Raw genomic sequence first — 15281 nt, 5'->3', positions numbered from 1 at the left:
GTGAACAGAGCCTAAGGTCCTGCACTGTCATCTTGCCCCACCCCTACCTTCCGGGAGCTAGTGAAAGGCCTGGGAGGGAGACCCACCCAGGGCTCTGACCATGTCCACCCCTCCAGCCCACCTTCCCCTGCCCCTGCTCCTCACCTGCTTTCCCTGCCTTCCTCCCTCCCTCCCACTGTTGTTCGGGAGTGAGGACCCCCACCCTTCTTCCTGGGTGCAGGGGGCCACTGGCAGGGGTCCCTCCCTGCTTAACTGCTAACATGGCCCTGCCCATTCCCCTTCACCCCCTGCAGACCCACCCCGTGGCTGCCAAGGACAGGTGTGAGGCACAGCAGAAGATAGACCATGGGCAGGGGGGCTGAACAGTCAGATTTTATTAGCGGCTTCAGAGCAGTCCCGTGGCTTCCACGTGACCGAGAGTTCAATTTCTGAGTACAAAGTCATGCCCACACGCATCCACCCACACAGAGGAATCCTTTAAGGATCATAGTGGAGGCACCCACCCTCCCCAGACAGCCCACTGTGCGCTCCAGCCAGACCACCAGGCACACTCGGAGCCTTTTGGCCACAGCCGGCAGGGTCCTGGGCGCCCGTCCGCGGTGATCACTGCTTCCTATGAGGATACAGCTCAAGTTCGGCCTTCACAAAAGGCAAATGTGCCCGCGGCACAGCCCGCCTGCCAGGGGTGCGCCCAGCAGCTACGGGCCCTGAAGAAAGTCCTCTACAGGCTGGGGGCACTGGCGTGCGAACCCCGGCACTACAAATATCATAGAACCCCGGGCGGCCGGGGACTTCCCAGAAGTCACTTGCTTAAATGCAAACACAGAACAACCCCATGGGGTCAGACACTTGGCAGAAGATGGGCCCTGATTGTCCTAAAACGGCAGGGACTCTGCACACACATTCTCTGAGAATGGGGCTCCTGCGGGCCGGCCAGCCTGGGGCTGGAGCCTTCCGGAGAAGGGCGCGTCCAAGCCCTGGGCGGACGACGGCGGGAAGGCGCTTCCCTACAGGCGAGAGGAGCAGGCTCGCCCTCTGGTCCTCGGGCCGCGCGCCCTCAGGTCCCGCCGGGTCACCAGGGCCGCCAGAGGCCGCAGGTGGGCTGGCGCGCGGCGGCGGCGGCGGCGGTGGCCTTGGCGGAGAGCGCGGGTGGGGTCGCGGCGCCCGGCGCCTTGGGCTCCTTGGCGGGCGCGGCGGGCGCGGCCGGGGGCCGCTGGAAGTGGTACAGCAGCTTCATCTGCGTGTCGCTGGCGGCGTGGAGGGTCAGGAACTGCACGGCCTCCTGCAGGCACCACGAGTAGCCTTCGCTGTAGTCCTGGTGCAGGCTCTTGGGGCCGGCGGCGGCGACGAAGGCTGCGGGGAGACGCGGCGGCGGTGAGCGGACGGCGGGGCGCGGGGGAGCCGGGGCGCGGTGGGAACTCGGAGCCCGGGGGGCCGGGTGCGCTCACCTTTGCTGTGCTTCAGGTAGCTGACAGCCATCTCCAGGATGTCGGCCTTCTCCAGCTTGGAGTTGGGCTGGTGCCGCGCGAACTCCTGCTCCAGCAGCAGCTTCAGCTGCTCGATGCTGCTGTTGATGCGGTCGCGACGCATCTTCTCCACCACTGGCTTCCGCAGCTGCGGGAGGAGGGGGCGTCAGGCTGGCCCGGCCCGGCGCGGGGACACCCGGGGACCAGACGCCGCGGGGACAGCGCGCTGGGCGAGCCTGGTACTTACTCGGTTTTTCTCTTTAGGGCTTAGCAGCTCCACGGCCACGGTGCTGGGGGCCATGCCTGGCGCGGAACAGGCGAGGAGGCAACGCGGGGAGGCCGGGCAAGACGAAGCGAGCGGGCGCGGGCAGGGCCAAGCGCGTCCCGGGCTGGAGCGGACACCCGCCCCGCGCGCCGGCGCCCTATATAGGCGCGGGCGACGGCCTGGCGCCTGGGGTCCGGGCGCCGCCGCCGTTCCCACACTCCGCGGCCAATGGCCGCGCGGGCCGCACAAAGGCGCCGGCCCATTAGCGCACGCTAAATTGCCTGTGAATTGGCGCGGGCACAATGGGCGCTCCCCAAGGAGCAGGTGGGCCGCGCGGCACAATGTCCGGGCTGTGGGAACGCGCTCGCCCTCATTAGCATCCCGGGGCCTGATGCCGGGAGCCCCGCGCCTCAATATGCTGCCTTTTCCCAGGCCGCCAAGCCGGGAGGGGGGCAGGAAGGAGGGCCCCCTCTCCCGCCCTCCCCTCAGCTCCCCTCCCCTCCCCTGCCTCTCCCCAGCGGCTCCCCACTGCTGGCTGGCAGAGGCCGCAGGCACAGATAAGGGAAAGCTGTAGAATGAACAAGTGCGCGGCTTCCTGGGGGATGGGCGTCTTCCCTGACTGGGACCTGCTGCCCCTCCAGGGGAGGGGGACAAAGGGGTCTACACTCTTAGGATCAGCCCTACGTGCCTATGTTACAAGTCCCCTGACTGTCACCTGGGACTCCTGACATCTCCAGACCTAGAAAACGGGCCTCACGCCTTCCTGGCTGGGCTCCCGGCAGCTCCACGAAGCTGGGGCCTGTGCTCCACCTGGAGCCCGGCACCCGGCAGCTCTCTCCGCTTCCTGCACGCTGTCCTCCCAGGAGCACTGTAACCCACAGCAGCAGTGGGGCTGCTCCACGAGCTGGCAGATGTCCCTCAGGGGCCTCTCCCCACCCCTATCTGGCCAGGGATCTGATCTCAGTGTCCACGCAGCTTGGGAGGCCTCGGCTCTTGGCATACTTGCTGTGGCCAGTGTTCCTGCATGCCGCAGCCCCAGCTCATCCCTCTGGCAGCCAGGGCACTTGTAGGGCTTGCTTTCATCCGGCATTTTGCCAGTGGGAGGGGAGTGGGTGCCAGGTGGCAGACTTGAGGATCAGAGGCCATGCCAGGCTTAGACCCCCCTCCCCCCCTACCGGTCCACGGGATGAGCTAATAACCCTGGTACCTGGCCAACTGAGCCGAGTGCCCGCAGCCACTTTGGGGCAATGAATCCCACCCTGGGTCCTTAGGGGAGGGCCCCTTGGGAGACCCCCCACCCCCTAGCCTGTGGCCACAGTTCCTCTGATGCTCTGCAGCAGAGACTAGGAGAGGATTCGGGGCCTGGGCTGCCTCCTAGGGACAGGTTGGGACCCTGCCAGCTCCTAGCGGAAGGGCCTCAGCCCCCGGAGCTGGGGCTGGCATCAGGGCTGGTTAGGCAGAGTTTGAATCCAGGAGTGGGGTTCCCTGGCCAGCTGGCAGGGTCCAATGAGGAGCCTTCCCCTGAGGCTCTTGGCAGTGACCCCCGGCTCTGAGTGACCCTCTTGGTGGGCCTAGCTCCAGGAGGCCCTCAGCACAAGGATGGATGGTCCAGGGGGCAACCAGGACAGTGCTGAGACAGCGGGAGAGGCAGGACTTCAAGCCAGTGCAGAGTGGTCCTCCCACAGGCCAGCTGGACACCACTGTGAAGAGTTAGGCTGGGAGGCTCCCAGGCGGAAACATCAGGTGACTTTGGAGGTGGCAGGAAGGGAACCCCTATTTACCGTCATACCCCCTCTGGACTCCCACAACACCTCCCTTGAAGGGGACTCGTGCCCCAGCCTGTCAGAGGGAGGCGGTGACACTGGGGGCTGGGACTGTTGCACCCTGAGCTGGGGGCTCTTCTCTGAGCCGGTGGGGTCCCACCACAGCGCTCTGGCCCTTGATGGATGCAGGAGGGCAAACCTGTGTGGGGGTGTCCAGGCCACACGCTCATGCCATGGCTCCCACAGCTCTGGGCACTGATGGCAGCCGGCACTGGCTATGGGTGGTGGACTCCTAGCTACACAGGGGATCTGGTAGTGTTCAGTGGAGCCATTTTGCAGCCAAAGTGGGGTTCATACTGGCGGCAGTGACATTGTGGCACGTCCGTTGCCTGGCTATGGGCTCCCTGGGGTTGGACTGGGGATGGGGTGGGCAGGATGAGGTAGTCACCTGTGTGCCCATGACCTACACCCTGCTGGTCCAGTGCCCACACCAAGAAGGTGCTCAGCCAGGGGCTAGGGGATGCAGGAGCATGGGCAGGTGGCCCCAGCCCAGGCAGGCCCTGGCCACCACCTCTGCCAGCAAGAAACAGAACCTGAGCCACGTGTGCCTTGACCACCCGGCTGCTGGCAGCAAGGACCCGGGCCTGTGCCCAGATATGGGGGTGGCACCCAGGCCAGGCCCTGTTCCCACAGGCTTTGGAGGGGCAGGTGGCTGGGGCTTGTGTCCTGGTCCCTTCCCCTGAGCCAGCTCTTCGGCCCACAGGAGACACGTGCCGCCGGGAGATGTGGTCCAACCCCCCTCACCCCCACGGCCTGCCCACCCGCAGTGGGCCAGGACGGCGGCCTGCCGGCGGTGAGGGTGGTGGGTGGGCCGTGTGGGGGCTGCCGCCTCCTGCCTCCTCCTCCCTCCCCCTGGACTGGAGCAGCTTTGATCCAATTTTCAGTTGTGGGAAATATGAAATGAATGGTGTTGAATCCTGGCCGGATGAAAGGCTGGTTCCCTCCCTGAGTTCGGGCCAGATGGCAGCTCTGGCGGCCTCCGAGGCACACGCCTGGCCTTTGTGGGCCGTTTAACACTGTGAATGGGGCCAAAGTGTGGGAAACTCACTAGGCTCCCGGCTCACACCGTCCACGGTGGGCTGTGGAGGGGGCTGGAGGAGGGAGGGCTGGAGGCTGCTGCAGGCTGGCAGGCTCTGCCACGTAGCAGCGCTGTGGAGGGTTGGGGGCTGGGAGCCTCCACCTTGGCTGCCTCTAGCAGTTCAGTGTGCGGTGGGGGAGTTCGTTCCCTAGCCGGGCTTTGAGGAGGGAGGGAGTTTGTCCTGCCTGCACCTGTCTGAGCCCCCCACCCTGGAGGGCTCAGTAAGTCTGAGGGGCTTGATAGTTGGGGTGGGGTTGGTGCATCTAGAGTTGGTAATACTCCTCCCGCCTCCACACACACAACCATCGAGGCAGGGCACTTTGCTGCCTCAGTTCACGATGCTGTGCCACCATCACCACTGTCCATCTCCAGAAAATGTCCTTCTCCCCAGGCTGAACCTCTGTCCCCACGAAACACAGACTCCCTCTTCCCCTCTGCAGCTCAGCCGCTGTTGAGGCAGGGCACTTTGCTGGGGGCCTTCAGGCAGAACCTACAAGTTGGGCATGATTAAGTTAGAATGCGTGCATCTAGAACCATGACCCGTTTCTAAATCATCCACACGCCCAGCACCACTCCCCTCCAGGGCTGACAGTCAAGTGAACAGCTCCTTGGAGAGGAGGGACCCGTGGGGCTGGGGGGCGGTGGGAAGCTCCAGGGGCGTTTGCTCCCAGCTCCAAAGCAGAACGTGAACCTGGGAAGGTCAAACAGCGCAGACATTAGAAAACAGCTTGGCAGTTCTCCAAAAAATGAAGCACAGAACAACCATAGGACCCAGCACCTCCTCTTCTAGGTCCATGCACTAGAGAACGGAAAGCAGGACCTCAGGGAGTTATTTAGGCCCTGTCTTCAGAGCAGCGCGGTTCCTAACCCAAGAGGTGGCCCCGCCCCAGTGTCCGTGAACAGACAAATGTGGTCCATCCACATAGTGGACCGTTCTTCAGCCTCGGAAGAGAAGGAGCTTGTGACGCAGGCCACAGCAGGCCTGCACCTTGAGGACACTGTGCTCCATGACATAAAGCAGTCACAAAAGGGTCCATCCCAGGTGACGCCATAGTACGAGGCCCCTAGAGTCATCAGATTCACAGACAGAAAGTGGAATGGTGGGTGCCAGGGGCTGGGGAGGGATTAGGCAGAACCTCTGTTCCTGGGGACAGAGGTTCGGCTTGGGAGATGGACATTTTCTGGAGGTGGACGGTGGTGACGGTGGCACAACATCACGAATACTCTTCGTGGCCCGGAACTCTACATTGAAAAATGGCTAAGATGGTTGTTTTATGTTATATATATATCCACAGTTGGAGAAAACAAGGAGGAGGAGCTTTTTTGGAGAAGAACCATGAACTCCCTTCTGCTGCCCCCTCCCCACCCAGGCAGTCATAGCCCCCAATCCCTCTCAGGCCCCACCTCCTTATGGCCATACCCCTGCCTCCAGCAGAGGAGCTAGGTGTGGTGCTGGGCACCCCCAACCTGGTGTTCCTGTCCCCAAGGGTTTCCAGTTTGGGGTGTGGGGAGCAGGCAGGCTGGCGGGGTTCAGGAGCCAGGCTGACCTGGGGAAGGAGGGTTGGGGTAACCACAGCTCCCAGCTTTTCCCTCTTCCAGCCCCTGAAGCCCTTGCTTGGGGGCCTCTGGGTGGAAACTCTACTTGGAGTCTGCAAAACGCCCTGCTGCCTGAGAAGCCAGTTCAGGGAGATGGCCCCATTCCGGATTTCAGAGACAGTGGCCTCCCCCACATCCAGGACCCCTGCCTGAATGGTGGCCGGCACTGCCTGCCATTGCCCTGGGCCCATCCACACACAGTGGCCCTGGGGCCAGGCCACCCCCCCTCCATCAGCAGCCAGTCCATCTGCTGCAAGGAGGCACACGGCTTGTTTCCCCAGGTGTGAACAGGTGCAGCTGGACCAGGTGTGGCTCCGAGTCTCCACCCGCGGCCAGGGAGGACACCTGTTCACAGGAGGAGGAGTGGCTGGGAGGGGTTGAGATCTCTCTTTGAGGCTCCAGGCAGAAGCTGCAGTGGGGGAGGGAGGAAGAGTCCCAGGCGCTGAGCATCTACCTGCGAAGCACCAGGCAGGTACGGAACGTGGAAATCCGACTTCCTGAACGCCCTTTGCTCACTCTACCGCTGGGGCGCTGGGGGCGAGAGCGTCACAGCGGTTAAGTGATGTGCCCAGGTCACGTGTATTCTGGGTCAGCTAACAGGAGGAGTCAACACTCAAGTATTTATTATGCACCTCACATGTGCTTGCCAGTTTAGACTTGACTACGAAGCCGGGAGGTAAGCACTGTTTATTTTCTGTTTACACTGAGTCTGCAGCGCTGAGAGGTGCTCGCACCGCACAACTGGTGAGGGTCTGACGTGAGACGGGGACCTGCGGTGGTGCGCCCCCTCTTCTTCCTGAGGAGCTGAGGGAGGTGGGGTGGTGGGAAGGGAGGGGTGTGTGGAGCTGGGGAAGGGAGTCTGGGGCGCCCACGTGCCCGGGGGCCCCTGGGGGGGGAGGGGGCATTATTGAGGGACGGTGTGGCCTCCCCCGCTCCCTGCAGCCCTCCACCCTCTGGCGTTGGCAGAGCAGCACATCGATCCGATCAGCGCTGGGAGCTGGAGCTCCAGATGGCGGGTGGCCTGCACGGACGTGCGGACAAAGGGAGGCTGCAGCATGAAGGCGGCCAGCGAGGCACGCGCGATGCCCTTTGTCGCCAGGGAAGGCTGCCAGGAGCACGGAGTGTGGGAACTGCCGGCTGCACGGCTCCTCTTGGCTCTCATCTTTGGGGGTGGTGGCACCACCACGAGGCCAAGAGGAAGTCCTCAGCCCTTTCCACGCCCTGGTCCCTCTGCTAGGCCGGTAGTGGCCTCCCTGTGGCCTCAGTTCCTTGCACCCCTCCCCTCCTAAATGAAGAACTGTCCAACGACCTGGCTCCAGAAATGGGGCTGGTTCCAGCTCCTCCCCACAGTCATCCCCCTTCGGTGGGCAGCTTCTCTTTCCTTGGTCGGCAGGTGCTTGGGCACACACGCTGAGCAGGGACTGAGGCTTGGCTCCTGCACTGGGGGTGGGGGACACTCTTACCTGTTGAGATGCCTTGGGGATGCAGACTGGGCCCGGCATGGACCTGTGGTGAAGCCAGGCACAACAGCTGGGCTGGAGCCTGCCTGACACTGGGGGCAGAATCGGGCAGCAACACGCCTCCAGCAGAGCCAACGCAGTTTTGGGGGCATAGATTTGGTTGATTTTTCATGTCTGTGTTTTCTTGAATGAGCATTTATTGTGCAGTTTTCGAAAGGGCTCCCCCACATAGAGACACACGCACACACACAGACACTCACACACAGACGCGCATCCACACAGACACGCACACACACAGACCCACGCCCGTGCGCACACACACAGACACAGACACGCACACGCACACACAGACGCACACACAGACACACACAGAGACGCACACACAGACACGAACACACACACACAGAGACACACACACAGAGACATGCACACACACAGACACACATACGTGCATCCACCCGCATAGGTTCCTGCAGGGCTCCCTGAGAGGAAGTCATTGCATCTTCAGAAGGGGCGAGAAAGAATCCCTGAGATGGGGACGAAGGGGAAGATGGGTGACCAAGAGGGGCTTCCAGAAGGGACGGTAACAGAGGAGGGCGTTGGCAAGTTCTGGTTGAGGAGTTCTGAGTGAGGAGTTCTGGGTGAGGAGTTCTGGGAAGCACCTTCCAGTCAGAGGGCACTACAGGGACACCAGCTTGGGGCAGGAGAGACCAGGTGACCAGGACGCACGTCTCCAAGTCTGGAAGGAGGCTCCTGTGTGTTTTTTTTTTTTTTTTGGTTTGTTTTTTTGAGACAGTCTCTCTCTTGTTGCCCAGGCTGGAGTGCAGTGGTATGATCTGGGCGCACTGTAACCTCTGCCTCCTGGGTTCAAGCGATTCTCCTGCCTCAGCCTCCCGAGTAGCTGGGATTACAGGCACCCGCCACACTTGGCTGATTTTGTACTTTTAGTAGAGACAGGGTTTCATCATGTTGGCCAGGCTGGTCTTGAACTCCTGATCCCAGGTGATCTGCCCGCCTCAGCCTCCCAAAATGCTGGGATTACAGGTGTGAGCCACCGCGCCCGTCCCAGGAGGCTCCTGTGTATACACCTGTGTGAGTGCACCTGTGCATGTATATGTCTGTGTGTGTGCCTGTATGTGTGTAGCAGTGTGTGTGTGCACTGGTGTACATATGTGTGTCTGTGTCCCTGTGTGTGTGCCCATGTGTCTGTGTGTACATGTGTGCATGTGCCTGTGTGTCCCAGTGTGTGTGCGCCCGTGTGTTTGTGTACCAATGTGTGTGCTTGTGTACGTGTGTGTGTGCCCATGTGTCTGTACAAGTGTGTGTGTGTCTGTGTACCAGTGTGTGCGCTTGTGTACTTGTGTGTGTTTGCCCATGTGTCTGTGTGTACCGGTGTGGGTGTGCGTGTGTGCCCATGTGTGTCTATGCAGGCATCTGTGTGCATGTGCCCAGGAATGCTCACGCCTGCTCAGATGTCCTCAGCTGGGCCACCCGTCCCCACCCTGCCCCGCTGCCCTCACTCCCAGAGTGCCCGCATTGGCCGAGCACTGCTCTGTGCCACGTGAGCCCTGGGCCCTGGGGTGACTGTGGGGAAAAACCCTGACAGGAGTGCCCCCACCCTGCCCTGCCCAGTAGGAACAGTGCTCAGCCAGGGCCCTGGCAGCCCTCTGAGGCAGGTAAGTGCATCCCTATCTGCAGGTGAGGGACAGAGGTGCTGAGGGGCAAAGTAACTTGCCCAGATCTCACGGTCATGCTCCCCCCACCACGCCCGGGGGCGGGTCTTGGTGAGGGGCATGCTGCCAGTCAGTTGGCAGCAGAACCAAGAAGGGACAGAGCTCAGGGTGCGGCCCTCAGTGCTTAGGATCAGCCACTCCTCTCCAGGGTGACACTGGCTTCCCACAGGAGGTGCTGCTGTGTGCCGCTCAGACCCAGGAGTACGGTCAGGGCGTGCAGAGTCCAGTGGGGAAGCCGAGGCCCAAGGAAAGGTGGGCAGGGGCCAGCGCCTTCTCCTGGGGTGGAGGTCAGGCTGCAGATGCTGCCAGCCCTGTCCCACCACAGCCTGGCTTCTCAGTTGGGTCTCCCCCACCGGCTGTGACACCCCCGGGTGGTGCCGAGAGGTGTTACTTGAGGCAGACTCTGTAACCCGCTGGGGATGCTCAAGCCACAGGGTAGAATTCAGGCCCAAGGGGTGGTGGGGGAAGGGGGGTCTAACGTCCCTGGGAGCTGCTGGGCCTGTCTCTGCACCCCTGACATGGAGTGACCTCGGTCAGAGGGTGGGCTGAGAGCTCTCTCATCATCCGAGGTGGAGGCTGGATAGGCCTCCCTGTTCACACTGTGCTAAAGTAAATAGCAGTTCCTGAGCTCCTCCTGTGTGCAGAGTCCTCTCTGTGGGCAAAGCCCTTCCTGTGTGCAGAGCCCCTCCTGTGTGCAGAGCCCCTCCTGTGTGCAGTCCCTTCTGTGTGCAGAACCCCTCCTGTGTGCAGTCCCCTCTGTGTGCAGGGCCCCTCGTGTGTACAGAGCCCCTCTTGTGTGCAGGGCCCCTCCTGTATGCAGTCCCCTCTGTGTGGAGGGCCCCTCCTGTGTGCAGAACTCCTCCTGTGTGCAGGGACCCTCCTGTGTGCAGGGCCCCTCCTGTGTCTAGTCCCCTCTGTGTGCAGAGCCCCTCCTGTGTGCAGAGCCCTCACTGTGTAGAAAGCATGCCTGTGTGTCGTTACCTCTTATGTGCAGAGCCCTTCTTGTGTGCAGATCATCCTCTGTGTGCTGAGCCGCTGCTGTGTGCTGAGCCCCCCAGTATGTGGTGCCTCCCCTGGATGTGAAGCACTCCCATTTGCTGAGGTCAGGACATCAGATCCCCCTTCCCAATCACCCCTTGGGCCAGAATTCTACCTGGGGGCCTCAGCATCCCAAGCGGGTTACAGAGTCTGCCTTGAGTAACACCTGTTGGCAGCACCCAGGGGTGTCACAACCGGCAAGAGACCCAGCTGAGAAGCTGGGTTATGGTGGGACAGGGCTCGCAGCCTCTGCAGTCTGACCTCCAAATGAGCATCTCCTGTGTGCAGAGCCCAGAAGGGCTTCGCATCTGCACAGCAACTCTGTGATTTTGGGTTATGATGATCAAGTCCATTGTACGGATGAGGAAACTGAAGCTTCACAAAGTGAGGGGACCGGCCTGTCTAGGTGTGCTCCTGGGGCCCTCACGGGGGTCAGCCTCTCTACTTCCAACTCCCCAGGCTCTGGGTTATTGAGGCTGGGAACACAGACACCTGCTTAAACCACCTTTGTGGGGCCTCCACATCCCCCGCTGTGAGCTGGGTGCCTTCCAGACCTGCTTGTCATCTCCAGCGGCACCACTGACGGCCACTGACAATCTGACAATGCCCAGGACAGTGGCTGTGTGGAACGGTTCTGCCAGCGGGCCAGGCCCTGCAGCAGGGTCCCACTGTTCCTCAGGTCTGCTCTTCCTGTGCCTATGGAGACAGACTGCCCAGTCTCCTGCGGCATTTCAGTGGTGTGCTGGGGTGCAGAGCTGGGGTGCAGAGTCTGGGAGCAGCTTAAACCTGCAGGGGTCCCCCAGGAGTGTGTTTCCTTCCGAGAGGCCCCAGGGCAGGCACTGAGTGGCTTGGTGGAAGCGGCAGGTCCAGGCCAAGGCTGGGCTCCGTGCTTGTCTCTCTCACTCAGAGACTGTTGGACACACCCCACTCCTCTCTGAGCCTCAGCTTATGGGTCTGTAAAATGGGCTTTCCCTGCCAAGGCTCATCCTGGCCTCAGGAAGCCTGGCTCCAGGTTGCTGGAAGTGAGACAAACCCTGAAGCTGGCTGGGAAAGAGCTGGGGCACTGCAGAGTGTTGCCCACCCCCTCCATACCCAGGTAGCCCCAGCCCAGAAGGAGTCTCTGTGCTGGGGCAGGTCACCTGTTGTCTGATTCTCACCTGAAATTTGGCCTGTGGGCCCAAACAGGTGTCCCAGTCCCTGCACGGCACACCGCACCTGGCCGGGGCACCAAGTCAGGGGGCAGGGCCCTCTACCCATCTCCTGATCTCACACCAACCTGGCCGAAGACACGGGGACCTGGGGGGTCTGAACAGGGAAGGCAGGCCTAAAGCCTTGTGTGAGAGCACTACGGGTGGGCTGGGCTGGGCCGTGGAGGTACCACTTCCAAGGCCCATCTTGGCTAGGGTCTGACTCTCTGTGGAGGCTGCGGGTCTCAAACCCACAGACTCCGATTCTGTGGTTCAGGGACGCAGCTGCCAGCTGCTCAACTTTGAATTCCAGTTTACTCAGGAAAGAGCGGGGGCAGTGAGGCTTCCTCTCCAGGCTGTGGTGAGAGCCTGGTGAATGCTCTGGGCCCAGGGCTCCTTTTCTCATCTGACTAAGGTAAGGCTCCATCCCTCCACCGGGACCTGTGGCCGGGCTCCCTGGCCCAAGAACCTCCGTGGGGGGAAAGGCCCTTGCTGGAGAATTGGGGATGCACCAGGCCCACTGAGCTGAAGCCCTTTGGTGCCCCGGCTTGGGCCTGGGTTCTCCAGGACCCCATTCTCGTGGGGCTGACACCTGACAGGCCACTGGGGCCCAGGCAGTAGCCCACACCCCTGGGCAGGGTGCACCAGCTGCTCCTAGGGCACCTGGGCATCTGCAGAGACGGGGTGTGTTCCTGAAGCCGAGGGGGCTCCTGTAGCCCGTGAGGGCACCCCCGACAGGCTGCAGCCTTCCCAAGTCCCAGGCCAGGCTTGAGGCCCCAGCTTTGTGCACCATGCCGGGCCCCACCTTCTCCAAGGGGCTGGAGTCCACACCCCAGAGGGCATGGGCACAACCTCAGGCTCCCCCTGCCCAGCCTTCCGGGCCTCGGTTTCCCTAGTGTAAAGCCAGGCTGCTGTGGAGGCCATGGGGACACCTGCGAGGTGGGCTCCCCCAGCGCGCAGGGGTGGGCGGTGGGAAAGCCCGCGGCCCGCGGTCTCACGGGCGCCGGGATTAGGGGCCGCCGGGGCCCACGTGGCCGCGCGCCCCGCCCTGCCTGTCTCCCCCCACCTCTCGTGCGCCCTGGGGCAGGGCCGGGTCGCCGTCCCAAGCTGGTTAAAAACCCCGCGGTGTCAGAGAGCAGCTCGTTCCCAACCTCTGAAAGGCAGACAAGCCCTTTATTGCTCTATTATAACGCGGAGCCAGATGGTCTTTTGGGAGTTGCCCCCCCGCGCCCCCCGCCGCAGCCCTCATTCATTCAGAGTCAGACCCCGGCACTAATGCCGCGGGGGGGCCCAGGCACGCTTCCCTCGCCGCCCGCCCGCGCAGTGTGGGAACTGCCTGCGAGCGAGAACCCACAGCCCGGCGGAGGGAGGGGCTCGGACACCCGCGCATCGGAGAGCTGGGGAGGGCTGGGGAGGGCTGCGTCCCAGCTCGCCCGGGTCGGGAGGGCTCTGGAGTTAGGGGCTGAGGAAACGCTCAGGAGGCTCGTCCCCAGCCCCCAAATCCCTGGTTCTTAGAGGCTGGGGAGGCCCGAGCGGGGAGGACTCCCAGGGTGTCCCCCAGCTGTGGGACCTCGGGCAGGGCACTTAACCCTACCCCTGCATCATTTTCCTCATCTGTTAAATGGAGACAGTGATAGGCCCCCTCACTAGGTTTTGGGAGGATCAGACGCGTTAATATTTGTAAAGTTTTTAGAAAAGGAGTGAGCGTTGGGGCCTCTCACTGATTTTGTACCACCCCCCCCCCCCCCCCCCAAGAGTGTTTTTAAATTTTTTTTTTTTTTTTTGAGACAGGGTCTCCCTATGTTGCCCAGGCTGGTCTTGAACTCCAGGGCTCAAGCGATCCTCCTGTCTTGGCCTCCTGACTAGCTGGGATTATAGGTCAGCGGGTCTCTGCACCTGCTGAAACAAATAAATAGAGAAGGATATTTCACTACATGTGAAAAAGATGAAATTCAAGTTTCAGCATCCATAAATAACATTGTACAGAGACACAGCGGGGCACCACACCCGCTGCTGTCCAGGAGGGCCACCTCCTGGTGCAACACCAGTGGCGTGGGAAGACAGACGCCTGGCCATGTGGCCTGCAGTGATTACTGCTTGGCTCTCTTCATAAGCACTGGCCCCACCCACAGTGAAGGACTGCCTGTGCCAGACAGAGCCTTCCTCAATCGCTGTCCTCACCGCCCCCGGAGGTGTGCCCCATTTCTCTCACTTCTGGGGCTGATGTGGGAGCCTCAGGAGGGGACTGAGTGAGTGTGCACTCGGGTGTGGCCACACCATCCTGAAGCTTCATCATCGTGCCCATTGGACAGGAAGGCAAACTGAGGCCCATGGAAACCGAGGGCCCAGCTGCCAGGTGGAGGCCAAGTCTGGAGAGAACCCTGGGCTAGGGCAGGTGGGCAGCCTCACCCACCCAGGTCAGGCACCTGCTTTGCTCATCTGGCCCTCACGCTGGCCACAAGCACTTCCTCGGGTCCCTGCCACAGAGCACGCACGCGGATCTGCTCTTCCACTGCTGGCAAAGACCCACTTTGTACTGAAAAGCATCCCAGCTCCCCTCCCGGCTAGACTGGCACCTCCACATAACTTGCTGGGGTTGTGGGCTGACTTTTTGCCTTTTTCCCCATCTGGTTATTGAGGGGGTGGCCTGGTTGAACTTTGGGGCTCCCCAAACAGACACAGAGTGGGGTCAATATGCCTTCTGCGGAGAGCAGAGTCTCGGGGGAGCAGCAGCCTGGGGCAGTGCTGGGGGCTTTGTGGGATGGCAGCTTGCTTGCTCCTGAAGCAGATTAGGCCCTGTGAGGGGCTGGAGTCTGGGCCACACCACCGGGGTGGTGGGGGGTGGGAGGGGGCTGCTGGTTGTCAGTTACCTAGGAAGCCCTGGGTGGGGGCCAGCAGCTCTGGGACTCTGGGTCTAGAAGTCCATTCTCTTGTCCCACTGGCCTGCAGATGCTTGGCCCTTACTGTGGCCCTGGCCTTGTTGCACTGCCCCTGTGCCAGCACCCCCCCATCTGGTGCCCTAGCTCTGTCAGCACTGGCCAGGGTGGGGGGACCCTCCGTCTGTGAGGCTCTGTCATCCGCGTGTGGGGGCCAGGGAGATCCCAGATGTGGGCTCGGGTCCCAGGCCCCAGTGATCATTTCTCTCTGAGCCTTGGATCCCAGCCCTTCCCTTGACATGCCCCCAACCCCTACCCTAACTCTTACAGGGGATGCTGGCCTTTATCAGCACTCTCTTTGGGGTGTGGTGCCGAGTGGGACTCCCATCCCCTCTACCACCCCCATTACGGTGGGCCAGCTGTCTCAGGCAGGGGCTTCCAGCTCAGCGTTGGGACCCTCGGCAGTGACCAGCAGGGAAGACCCATGCCTGGGGCACCCCAACAGCCACGGATGGGGGCCTCCCGGGACCTGCTGCAGCACAGGGGACACGGTACCACCGTCACAGATGGAGGGAAGGGAGGGGAAGGCCTGGCCAGCTTAGGCAGAGGAGAGGTCAGGCTGCCAGCCCAGCAGGGCAGGAAACACCCTTTTTCGTTAAGTGGCCTCTGCGTGCTGGGTACAGGGCTGAGAGTTCTGCTGGTCCGTGGTGGGGGAGAGGAAGAGGAGGGGCTCTGGGAGTCTGGGCTTCATCCTCTGGT

General features: G+C 62.1%; 1 protein-coding gene across 1 annotated transcript; it reads right to left on the bottom strand.

The window, feature by feature from the left end:
* Nucleotides 1–353: 353 nt before the first annotated feature.
* On the bottom strand, nucleotides 354–1860 carry HES5 (hes family bHLH transcription factor 5). The gene is made up of 3 exons (XM_023215335.3): nucleotides 1714–1860; nucleotides 1449–1614; nucleotides 354–1353 (listed from the first exon to the last, which is right to left on the bottom strand). The coding sequence occupies exons 1-3, from the start codon at nucleotides 1765–1767 to the stop codon at nucleotides 1073–1075; spliced, it is 501 nt and encodes a 166-aa protein (XP_023071103.2). The 5' UTR covers nucleotides 1768–1860; the 3' UTR covers nucleotides 354–1072.
* Nucleotides 1861–15281: the final 13421 nt, after the last annotated feature.

The sequence above is a fragment of the Piliocolobus tephrosceles genome, chromosome 1, assembly GCF_002776525.5.
Source record: "Piliocolobus tephrosceles isolate RC106 chromosome 1, ASM277652v3, whole genome shotgun sequence".
Lineage (NCBI taxonomy): Eukaryota > Metazoa > Chordata > Mammalia > Primates > Cercopithecidae > Piliocolobus > Piliocolobus tephrosceles.
Note: the sequence above shows the minus strand (reverse complement) of the source record. Positions and strands in the feature narration are given on the sequence as shown.

What these genes read in the sequence shown, in the direction of transcription:
- HES5 (XM_023215335.3), bottom strand. Translation starts at nt 1,767, where the DNA reads ATGGCCCCCAGCACCGTGGCCGTGGAGCTGCTAAGCCCTAAAGAGAAA. An exon ending in GCCCTAAAGAGAAAAACCGA is followed by an intron (nt 1,615 to 1,713) that starts GTAAGTACCAGG and finishes CTCCTCCCGCAG; the next exon opens with CTGCGGAAGCCAGTGGTGGA. An exon ending in CTACCTGAAGCACAGCAAAG is followed by an intron (nt 1,354 to 1,448) that starts GTGAGCGCACCC and finishes GTCTCCCCGCAG; the next exon opens with CCTTCGTCGCCGCCGCCGGC.